This window comes from Chiloscyllium plagiosum, chromosome 11 (assembly GCF_004010195.1).
Source record: "Chiloscyllium plagiosum isolate BGI_BamShark_2017 chromosome 11, ASM401019v2, whole genome shotgun sequence".
NCBI classification, from domain to species: domain Eukaryota; kingdom Metazoa; phylum Chordata; class Chondrichthyes; order Orectolobiformes; family Hemiscylliidae; genus Chiloscyllium; species Chiloscyllium plagiosum.
The window spans coordinates 37856713-37869144 of record NC_057720.1 but is presented as its reverse complement, the minus strand read 5'-3'; the positions used below and the strand labels follow the sequence as shown (position 1 = coordinate 37869144).

Genomic DNA, 12432 nt, shown 5'->3' with positions numbered 1-12432 from the left:
AACTTCTGGAAATTTCACAAACTCTTAACGGCAGAGAGCTGGGTCCTGGATAAACTCGCTCCACAAAGGACCAAGAATACAATACATTGGGAAATTTTGCTTGAACAACTTTGCATTTCTGTAACTGACCAGAAATGGACAGGTTTGCTAAACCTGAGTCCCTAACTCTGTTTTTGCCATAGGCCGCATTACTCCTATTGCATGATTTTCTCTTAACACTGTGTCGCACAGGAATGTAACTACTAGTTCATGGGAGAAGTACCTGTAACTGAAAATGCTATTCCATGGTTATATTTCAAGCTGATCCTCAATTGTGCTTGTTTTCCTGGGTCCTAAGTAATTGTCCAGTCCTGATGGCCTGCTTTTTTTTTCCCCCAGATAACTGCTTCTAATCTCAGAATTGACTCACTGATATGTATACTGGAGATTCCTTCCCTTGAACCCAGAATAGGTGAATCTTCCAGGCCCCTTTTAAATTCTCACTTAATTCAGTCTGGGTGTGAATACCCAGTTACACTGCAGTGATTTATTAGAGTCAGCATTTATTCTGCTTGAAATGGAGTGCTGCTTGCCTCCATTAGATACAGCAATCACTTAAGAAGGTATATGACACGTTGGCTTTCGTTGCAAAGGGATTGGAGTACAGAATTAAGTAAGTCTTGTTACAGTCATTTAGGCTTTGGTGAGACCACAACTCTGTAGTTTTGGTCCCCACTTTTAAAGAAGGACATACTTGTATTGGGGGCACTACAGCAACCATTTGTTAATTTGATTCCCAAGATGAAAGTTTCCTGTGATGATGAGAGGTTGTGTAAATCAGTCCTATATTCTCTGCATAGAAGAATGGAAATTATTTCATTGAAATATGCATGATTCTGAACAGGCTTAACAGGGTAGGCAGGAAAGAGTTTTTAATTTTGCCTGTTATAGTAGATCAGTTACTTTAGATCTAAGATAAGATGTTTCTTCACTCGGTTATGAAGCTTTGAAATTGTTTATCCCAAAGATTTGCGGTTTATCCCAAAGACATTGCTGAATATGTCTAAGGCTAAAATAAACAAGATGTTTGGTCTTTCAGTGAATCAAAGTATATAAGAAGTGTTGGGGGCAGGTGGAGTTTAAAGGCAGATGATCTGGCATGACCGTCTAGAATGGTTGTTCAGGCTCGAGCAATGGTATAATCTACTCGTAATTCTTGTATTCTTAAGCAATTGCACATACCCAGCAAAAGATGAAGTATGAGATTACTTTTTCTTTTTAAAAAAAGTTACATTACTATTGTGTCATAAGATGCCCTACATCTCTCTTCCCAGATCTGTTAAAGACAGTTGACTGTTGTTTTCCTGACAGGATGCACAGCATGGGCACTATTTCTTGTCATTTTTAAAACTGGATTGTAGAGCAGCAAAGTACTGGAGTTTGACTCTGTTTTTGGGCCACTTCACTTTCCACTCTTTGTGGTTTGCCACTGTAAAAACATGACAGCTGCATACACTGGGCTGTGTATGGCATACATAGCTAATGTGGCAGCTCACGAGCTCATTGTCTTCACCACTGGGAATTCATGGTCAAGAGTCCAAGTCTGTAAGCATCTCCACTGCAAGATATGAATAGCCATGAATACATTTTAAAAATTATTATAGAAAATGAGTTTGAAGCTTGGATATACATCATATATGGTGATCTGTTTGATTTTCTATTGTGGGATTTTGCTGTGCTTAATTTTACTGCTTGATACATTAACGCATTTCCTTTCAAAGGAGTAAAACAAGGAATGTAGATACATATTTAATTGTATACTAATGTTACACAGGAAAAAAATGTTACAGGGCTCACTGAGTTCTTACAACACAGAAGGGGAGCCTCCGAAGCAAAATGGCTGAGAACCCATGGTCAACGTGACCCTTTAGTGTAGTACTAAAACTTCACACCAATAGCAGAAACTTAAAACATTGACCTATAGATTTCTGGTTATTTGAGTGATTGCAACATAATTCAAACTACCAAAACAAATTGAATATAGTGGATGTAATAATGATCAAATAGAATTATTCTTTGTATATTTTACTGAATGAACCTCATTTTATGATATATTCTTTGTGATTGTTAGATTCAATTTTATTGTTGAATTTAAGTTAAAGTTAATTTTCTTGTGTTTCATAGGATCAATACACCAAGAAAGCAAGGAGGACTTGGTCCAACAAAAGTCCCTTTAGTATCAGACCTTCGTCGCACAATCTGTGTAGATTATGGTGTCTTAAAAGATGATGAAGGCATTGCTTTCCGGTCAGTTGTTAGGACTGCATGATGCAGAATAAGATGTAGTGTAGAATTGAATGTCATTCTTAGAGTTAGGCTAGTGAAGTTCTGATCCAGAAATATAAAACTAACAGTTCTCTTGAATCTGAGAGAGCAAGAAAGGTCCGTATTTTAACCACTGTCTGAGAGGAAGAAAATTGTTGAACAAGGGATTAAAATACTGAAAATCAAAATATAGCCTCCACCCTTCCACCTACTGGCCGCTGTGATATTAACAATGGTCATTCAATCCCTTAACAAGACTTCTGCTGAAAAAGTAGGTAGGGCCTCCAAAGATGCAAAAGTCATACCCTGATAGCAACATGTAATATCAGCTGGTCAGCAGGAAAACTAAAGTGTGAAAAACTACCTAGACATAGGAGACTAAAATAGTTTTTTAGAAAATACCATTTGCTTCAACTCCTTCTGGGACAGGAGTAATAGGACCGACCTCTGCACGGTATCCTTGGGTCCTCAGGTTTATAAAGAACGTCTTCAGTCTAGCGTGCCTCCAGACACTAAGGAAGCACCCACCTCTGGCAAATGACATGAAAGCATTATATTTGTTATATAAAATTAGTTGAGTAACTTTTTCTTCTGAACTGCTTTTCATGTACTTGTATCCTTTCATTTAAGGAGACTAAAACTGCATATTACTCATGATGCTGTCTTGCTGAGGCCATTTTCAAATCAACTTGTTCAGAGATGTTAATACACACCACTGGAGCAAGTGGAATTGGAACACCTGGGCCACCTCGTCCAGGAGTAGGGATGCTACCACTGTGCCACAATCCCTACTTTTATTGTTGTGGTTCTGTTTGCCGAGCTGGGAATTTGTGTTGCAGGCGTTTCGTTCCCTGTCTAGGTGACATCCTCAGTGCTTGGGAGCCCCCAGTGAAGCGCTTCTGTGATGTTTCCTCTGGCCTTTATCGTGATTTGTATCTGCCGCTTCTGGTTGTCAGTTCCAGCTGTCCGCTGCAGTGGCCGGTATATTGGGTCCGGGTCGATGTGCTTATTGATTTGCATCTGTGGATGAGTGCCATGCCTCTAGGAATTCCCTGGCAGTTCTCTGTTTGGCTTGTCCTATAATAGTAGTGTTGTCCCAGTCAGATTCATGTTGCTTGTCATCTGCGTGTGTGGCTACTAAGATTAGCTGGTCATGTCGTTTTGTGGCTAGTTGGTATTCATGGATGCGGATCGTTAGCCGTCTTCCTGTTTGTCCTATGTAGTGTTTTGTGCAGTTCTTGCATGGGATTTTGTACGCTACATTGGTTTTGCTCATGCTGGGTATTGGTTCCTTCGTCCTGGTGAGTTGTTATCTGAGAGTGGCTTTAGGTTTGTCTGCTGTTATAAGTCCTAGTGGTCGCAGTAGTCTGGCTGTCAGTTCAGGAACAGAACAGCCACTCTCTGACAACAACTCACCAGGATGAAGGACCCAATACCCAGCATGAGCAAAACCAATGTAGCGTATAAAATCCCATGCAAGAACTGCACAAAACACTACACAGGACAAACAGGAAGACAGCTAACGATCCGCATCCATGAACACCAACTAGCCACGAAATGACATGACCAGCTATCCTTAGTAGCCACACACTCAGATGACAAGCAACATGAGTTCAACTGGGACAACACTACTATCATAGGACAAGCCAAACAGAGAATTGCCAGGGAATTCCTAGAAGCATGGCACTCACCACAGATTCAATCAATAAGCACATCGACCTGGACCCAATATACCGGCCACTGCAGCGGACAGCTGGAATTGACAACCGGAAGCGGTAGATACAAATCACTATAAATGCTGGAGGAAACATTACAGAAGCGCTTCACAGGAGGCTCCCAAACACTGAGGATGTCACCTAGACAGGGGACGAAACGTCTGCAACACAAATTCCCAGCTCGGCGAACAGAACCACAACAACAAGCACCCGAGCTACAAATCTTCTCCCAAACTTTGAATCCCTACTTTTATGCTTGATTTCGTTTTTGTTTGAAATAAATGTTAATATTCTCTTTCTAATCACTTGCTGGACTTGCATGCTAGCGTTTTGTCTTGTATACCATGACATAAGTAAATATCCTTCTGTAATTTGTTTTGAAATAATAGAATATAAAAGCAATATAACAGCTAAAGTGGACAAGTTCACATTTTCCCATATTATCTCTGTAGGCCAATTTTTTGACTCATTTAAGTTAACCATTATCCCCTTGTGGACTTTGTCTCCTGTTGACAACTTAATTTTGGAACACCCTGCTAATGTCAATTTAAGAAGCTAAAATAAATTTTAAGAAAGTATTGGCAGTCTTCAATAATTTCTCGAGTGAAAAAGTTTGGTATGATTTGAAATTACTTAGGGTACTTTTAGAAATTGGTAAACTGAAAGTTTATTTTTCAGAACCCAACATTGCATCAAAACCGATATTTGTTGCCAAGTAAAATTAAAATATTGTAACTTTTCTTTCTTCAGAGGTTTGTACATCATTGATAATACTGGTATTCTACGCCAGATCATGATCAATGACCTTCCTGTTGGGCGTTCAGTGGATGAGGTCATGCGGCTTGTTCAGGCATTCCAATTTACAGATGAGCATGGTGAAGGTAAACAGGCATCTTTTGAGACTCACACCTTTAATTTATGTACGTGGATATACATACACTTTAAAAGTTGATATTTGGGTTATGTCTAAGGTGTACATTTATGTATGAATCGTTATTCTGTGGTGCTGTGTTCCAACACCAGGATAGCAAGCCAATTAAATCAGACTGGCCATCACTGAATATTAAAGTACTCATTAGAATTAAAAATTTCATTGAAATTAAAATACTCGTTGGCTCTCAATTGCCCAGTTGTTCCTAACTAGACTTTATGGATAACCAATAACAGACCGATTTAAAGAAATCGCTTAAATTAACAATTTATTATGCATGCTCTAACTTTAGTAGAGCAAAGTTAAATAACAAGTTAATCTAATCAATGGCTATGATTTAAACCAGATTTTTTGGTAACGCCCGCTCAAGCGCACAGTTCAGGGAAAAATGAAAAAGAAAATAGCTGTAATTAGCCGATTCACTTAAGCAGTTTTGAAAGATGGTTGCTAAACATTTATACAATCCTTGGGTAATGAGTTCGCCAATACGTGGGTTTGTATACCTTGTTTGAATTCTGAAGTCACTGGTCAATGCAAACACCTTCTGTAGACAGCTGGTAACTTTTACTTATGTTTTACATGATTTTTTTGTCTCAGAGCTTTCAATAATTTGATAACTGATTATAAACTAGAGAGCAACCAAACTTGCCCACCAGCTTTCACAGAAACAATACCTTCTAAAACACAGTAAAAACAAGTTCAGTCTTAGGTTTCTGTTTGGTTTTTTTTCAACATTCTCTTTGTTTGGGTGTCACTTACTTCCCTTCAACCCTTTTAACATCCAAACAGCTACCAGTCCTTCAGCAAAGATCTCTTGCTGAAACGTTTGCAGTGTTCTTAGAACAGTTATCAACCTGCTATTAACTTTCCAGGTCAGTTCCCATAATCAGATCCATTTGTTTATTGTTTCCTTTTTCAAAAAACTGCTGCTCAAAAGTTTAAAGTTCATCTCTCAACTTGAGTACTCAAACCAAAATGGGGAAAAAAAAACAGTTGTTATAACTGTCAGAATTTCAGAGCAAAATCTGCTGTTACAATTAGGGAAGCCACCAGCCCATGATGATCCTTTACAGTTAACTTAAGAACATATAATGTTTAGAGGCATTGGTTTCAACTTTTCAAAATGAGCTAGATTCTGGAAAGACTCCATCAGATTGGAAAATAGTGAATATGACTTATCCATTCAAGAAATTGGGGGAGGGACAGAAATCCTGGAACTACAGGCCAGTTAACCTAAAATCTGTCGCAGGGAAAATGCTGGAAAATTAAGAACCATATAGCATGCATTTAGAAAATCTCAATGGAGGCAGGCAGAATTGGTGCAGTTCTGTGAAAGGGAAGTCATTTTTAACTAGTGAGTTTTTTCATAAAGTAACAAGAAATGAGGACAAAGGAGAACCTGTGGATGTGATGTACTTAGATATCCAGAAAGCGTTAGACCAGCTATCACACAAAAAGTCCCTGCGCAATTTGAGAAGTTATGTATAGGCAGTAATACTGCAGGGATAGATAATTGTTAAGCTAACAAAATAGTTGGCATAAATGGATCATTTTCACTTGTTAAGATGTGACAAATAAGAATGCCACAGGGATCAGTCCTGGACCTGTAGCTATTTAATAATACTGGTATTTTACGCCAGATCATGATCAATGACCTTCCTGTTGGGCGTTCAGTGGGTGAAGTCATGCGGCTTGTTACATTAATTACTTGAAGGAATTAAATGCTTGATAGCAAAATTTGCTGATGAGACAAACCATAGGGGAGTTATGAAGAGGACAACAGGAATCTGCAAAGATATATAAGTTTTAGTGAGTGTGCAAAAATGTGACAGATGTAATGTGCGGAATCTTGTTGGGATCTGAGCAATGTGTGGGTTATGAGGAGATTTGTGGCAGAATTGGATGAGTATGGTGTGGTATTATGAAGTAATGAGGAGTCAGTGCAGAGGCAATGTAGAATTAGTGGTGTGGGAGGTTAGATAGGATGAGGGAAAATGTTGCTGACAATTGAGAATAGAAGAGCATGAGACTTGATGGGAGGTGGTTACAGTAACAAAGATAAAGTGTGAGGCTGCAGTGTCGCACTAATCCTAGTACAGTGAAGAAGTTGTCGTATGGTATTTTTGTCAGTTCCTTCAGAATGTAGAGAAGTGTCCAGCCCAGTGGCTGTCTTGGATTGGGCTGCCAGGATTCTGAGTTGTGGCCTCCTCTGCTAGTCCTCTCAGAAGATGACTTCTCTACACCACCCACTTAATCTCTGCTGGTCAATCACCTTGCCATCTGCCCTTTCTTCAGCGTCTTCAGATTCTGAATGTCAACAAGCAGGCCAGCTTTGGAATGCTCTGCTGGGTACAAGCAGCCTTTTACAGATGGTGCTAATGCAATGGATGCTGGTCTTTTTGTTGGATTTTTGCTGAAATGAATTTTGTTTGGGGAATGCGTGGTAAGATGGGGCCACAGTTGGATTTGTAGGACTTTGGGTGGGGTAGGTAGTTAAGAAAAAGGAAAGGTCAAGTTAAATTTGGCGGAAAAACACGCTAGGCCTCACAGTGGAAACCCCTCCAGAATGCTCAGGCTGAGTCAAAAAACATGAGATTCTCCTCAATTTTGGAAAATGTATCCTTGTCCACTTTGGCAGGAATAATAGAAATTAGATATTTTATTTATGTAGAGAGGCAGTGCAGAAATGAGGCACAAAGGGGTCTGGGTGTACAGGAATCTCAAAGTTACTGTACAGTCATAGCTAGTGAATCGGAAGACAAATAAATTGTTAATTATTGCAAGGGGAATGGAATATTTTGCAGCAGTTGTAGAGTGTTGTTGAGACCACATCTCTAATAACTACCTGCAGTTTTGGTCTCCTTACTTAACGAGGGATAACAATGTGTTTGAAGTAATTGAGAGAAGGTTCACTCAACAGATACCTGGGATGGGAGGGTAATTGTATGAAGAAAGGTCTGACAGTTTAGGCATATATCCATCTGAGTTTAAAAGAATAAAGGGTGATTTTTACTAAGACATACCAAGATACTATCAGGACTTAACAGGCAAAGATGCTGAAATGATGACTCCCCTATGAGGGAGACTTGAATTATAGGACACAGTTTGGAAATAAGAAGTCTTATGTGTGAGAGATTACTTTTTTTTCTTTTGAGAGTCATGAGTCTCTGGAACTCTGTTCTCCAGAGAGTAGGGAGGGCAGTCATTGAATGTTTTAAAGTTTGAAGTAGATAGATTTAAGTTAGACCATAGGTACAATGTGAAGTTGAGGCTGTGAAGTTGAGGCTGTGATCTTGTTGAAGGACAGAGTTGGCATGCCCCCTAAACAGATTACTGTGGCACCTAATTTGTCTGTTTATATGCATTTATTAGTTCAGTGTACTATATCAAAGTGGAACAACATTTGCTGTGATATGTTTCAAAATGCACTGTCCATAGTGGCCAAATTACATTAACACCAAAGTGCCCACTAAAGGATGTGGAGTCAATATTGAGAGAGCATTGCCATCACATTAGTACATCAGTTTTCACTATGCAACAAATTTGGACCTTTTTCAGTGCAGAAATAATTCCATTAATGATGTGTTCTATCATTAGAGTACATAGTCATACAGCATGGAAATAGACCCTTTGGTTCAACCGGTTCATGTCAAACAGAATCCAAAACTAAACTAGTCCCATCTACCTGCTCCTGGCCCACATTCCTCCAAACCTTTCTTATTCATGCATTTATCTAAGTGTCTTTTAAATGTTGTAACTGTGCTTGCATCCAACACTTCCTCAGGAAGTCCATTCCACATGTGAACCACCCTTTTTTTAAATAAAAAGAAAATTTGCCTCTTGTCTTTTTTTAAAAAAATACTTTTCCTCTCACCTTAAAAATATGCTCCCTAGTCTTGAAATCCCCCATCCTAGTGAGAGAAGAAACCACCATTAAGCTTACCTATACCCCTCATGATTTTATATGCCTGCGTACAGTCATCTCTCATTTAAAACTCTGGCTAAATAAAGAATGTGAACTCTTTAAACTGATGATTCAGTTTAAAGAGAGTGGTGGGTGTATGGAATGCTCTGCCCAGAAGGCTGTGGAGGCCAAGTCTCTGGATACTTTCAAGAAAGAGTTGGGTAGAGCTCTTAAGGATAGTGGAATCAAGGGTTATGGGGATAACGCAGGAACATAGAACATAGAACATAGAAGAATACAGCGGAGGCCAAGTCTCTGGATACTTTCAAGAAAGAGTTGGGTAGAGCTCTTAAGGATAGTGGAATCAAGGGTTATGGGGATAACGCAGGAACAGGATACTGATTGTGGATGGAGAAAGTGAGGTCTGCAGATGCTGGAGATCAAAGTTGAAACTTTATTGCTGGAACAGCGCAGCTTCTCTATATCCTGCTGTAACCTGCCACATGCTTCCTCACTGTCAACAACTCCTCCGACTTTCGTATCATAACGGGATACTGGATACTGATTGTGGATGATCAGCCATGATCATAATGGTGGCGCTGGCTCGAAGGGCAGAATGGCCTACTCCTGCACTTATTGTCTAATAAACATCAATCAAACAGATTGGTTCTGAAAGAAGAGTTAGGAAGGGGATTGTGGAGGGATGAGCAGTGTCCGTGGAATGTGGGAGAAGAGAGTAAACCAGGAGGGGAATGAACATACAAACACTGATATGTTTATAATATGGGCTTTGAAGACCAGATATTTCTAGCTATTTCAATGTTTTTGTTGAGAATTAATTATGGAGTTGTCTCCATTGAACAAAGCTCTTAAATTTTGTCCCTTATGCTTGGGTGCAGATCATGTTGAGCATAGAAAGGATGGGAAGCCAGGGACAAAGGTAGCAGGATGGATTTCAGTTTTAACTGTGTTTTGATTATTTGTTGAAGGAGCAGATGATTTTGGTCTGCTGATTCGGCCATATTGGGATCTTTAGCCTGCCGTATTTGAGTGCACGTCCTTGGTGCCTGGTAAATTTCAATTTGATGCACCATTAAAATAATTTAATCACCTGTGAAATATTTGCAGAGAGATCGGTATCCCATCACTTAACCTTTATTTCCACGTATGTAGTAATTGACACTGGTCTGATTTAATCAGAGCCAACTCTGTAAGAACCTCTGACATGCCTGTTATATCTGTCAGCTTAGGCTCCCTGATTGGGGCTGTTAACCAGGTTCAATTGGAGAACTTGTATTCTCTGAGGTCCATCAGGCTGACCTTGTTACAATCACTAACTGTAGACCTGAAAAAATGTGAAATACTGCTGCTTTTCACAGGATTTAAATCTGCTGGGTAATGTAATGCTTAAGTACATTAAAGCTCCATAGCAACCACAAAAATGCTGCCCTAACACTGCTCAGCACACATCAACATTGTCCACTGCTCTTTCTCAATATTCATTTCCCTATAATAAAAACAAAATGCTGTGGATGCTGGAAATCTGAAATGAATAATGGTATTGCTGGAGAAACTCACCTGGTGTGTCAGCATGTGTGGAACAAAGAGATTTGAGTCACATCGGACTCTCAACTCTTTGGTGTGAAGGCCCAGTGCAAAAGAGAGAGGTTGCTAATTGTGGTGAAAGGGCAATTTTTATGTAAAAAGATTGTAAATTAAGGCATGAAACGAAGAAAATGGGTCTCTGTACGGAGACCAAGGTAAATAGGGTACATTCAAGGTAAAGCTGGTGGGGTGGGATGGATGGGGAGATAGAGTGAAGAATGTTAAAATAAATGGAGATCAGACATCATGGTCAGGCTCTGAAGTTGTAGTTCTCGAGGCTATAAAGTGCCCAAGCAAAAAATGAGGTTTCTCAAGCTTATTTTGTGCTTCATTGGAATATTGCATCAGACCCACGACAGAAATGTTAGCGTTGGGAGCAAGGTGGCTTATAAAAATGATAGTTGAAACTTTATTGCTGGAACAGCACAGCAGGTCAGGCAGCATCCAGGGAACAGGAGATTCGACGTTTCGGGCACAGGCCCTTCTTCAGGAGAAGGGCCTGAAGAAGGGCCTGTGCCCGAAACGTCGAATCTCCTGTTCCCTGGATGCTGCCTGACCTGCTGTGCTGTTCCAGCAATAAAGTTTCAACTTTGATCTCCAGCATCTGCAGACCTCACTTTCTCCTCTTATAAAAATGATAGTCAACTAGAAAGTTGCTAAAATATCTGTGGATAGAGCGGAAATGTTCCCCAAAGCATTTGCTCTTGCCAGTGCAAAGGAGATATCATTTGTGAGCAGCAAATACAGTAGTTGTAGTTTGTTTTCCACCCAGCAGTGTTCACAATTTCCATCCATTCTAGCAAAATGTGCAATATTCACCCCTCCAGCTGAAACTATCCACCCTCCCCTATCAGTGTTTATATATTCCATTCTCCTTCTCTTCCCTAACCCCTATCCTCTGGACGCAACTGCCCACCTGATTGTCCTTCCAGAATCCATGAATGTATGTGAATGATATTGGAAGAATCAGCATTGTTAATGAAAGAAGGTAAACACATTTGGGAGTGACAGGAGTGATGTAGAAAATGGGTGGGGGATCGAGTTAGAGCTTGGAATGGGAGATGATTAAGCATTATTGGTGGGTGAGGAAAGTTGAATATTCTTGGGCTGTGAGAGATGGAGGTTGAGCATTCTCGGCGATGGATGGGATTGAGACTTGTTGGTGGGGGTGCAGGATAAGAAAATAAAGTTGTATTTTTGGCCGATGAGGGACCGACCGATTGATGGATGTGCAGGGACAGAAGTCAGCCTGTCAGGTCCAAGGTTGGTTTTCATTCAGAAACAGTATGTGGGTATTGCTGGCTAGTCCAGCATTTATTGTCTATCACTACTTGTCAGAAAGGAGAAAGTGAGGACTGCAGATCCTGGAGATCAGAGCTGAAAATATGTTGCTGGAAAAGCGCAGCAGGTCAGGCTGCATCCAAGGAGCAGGAGAATCGATGTTTCGGGCATGAGCCTTTCTTTGATTTTAACCTACTGCGAATCCTCTTACAAGGATGCCTTCCTTGAAGAAGCTCTCTTCCTCCATATCACTACTTGTCCAAGAGAAGGTGGTGAGGTGCTGCTTCTCTAATCACTGCTATTGTTGAGGTGGAGGGATGGGAGCCACTTAATTGGATTGCTTTATCCTGGGTGACGTCAAGTGTTGGAAGCAAGGGAGGAGATTGCAGAGCCATTTGGAAGCAAGGGAGGAGATTGCAGAGCCATTGGGGAAGCAAGGGAGGAGATTGCAGAGCTATTGACCTTGATTTTTATGTCCTCGTCTACAGGAATAGTGCCAGTAGACTGGAGAATAGCAAATGTGGTTCCCTTGTTCAAGAAGGGGAGTAGGGATAACCCTAGTAACTATAGGCCGGTGAGTCTCACTTCTGTTGTGGGCAAAGTCTTAGAGAGAATTGTAAGGGATAGGATTTATGAACATCTGGACAGGAATAATGTGATCAAGGATAGTCAGCAAGGTTTTGTGAAGGGCA

At 40.3% G+C, this 12432-nt stretch overlaps 1 protein-coding gene across 8 annotated transcripts in view; it reads left to right on the top strand.

Moving 5' to 3' along the window:
- Window positions 1-12432, top strand: part of LOC122554307 (peroxiredoxin-1-like) — a 64886-nt gene that overhangs the window by 49375 nt on the left and 3079 nt on the right. For all 8 annotated transcript variants that reach the window (XM_043699121.1, XM_043699117.1, XM_043699115.1 and 5 more), the window contains 2 exons: window positions 2164-2286; window positions 4770-4900. In XM_043699121.1, the coding sequence (XP_043555056.1) occupies window positions 2164-2286; window positions 4770-4900 (254 nt within the window). The remainder of the gene's footprint in view (window positions 1-2163; window positions 2287-4769; window positions 4901-12432) is intronic.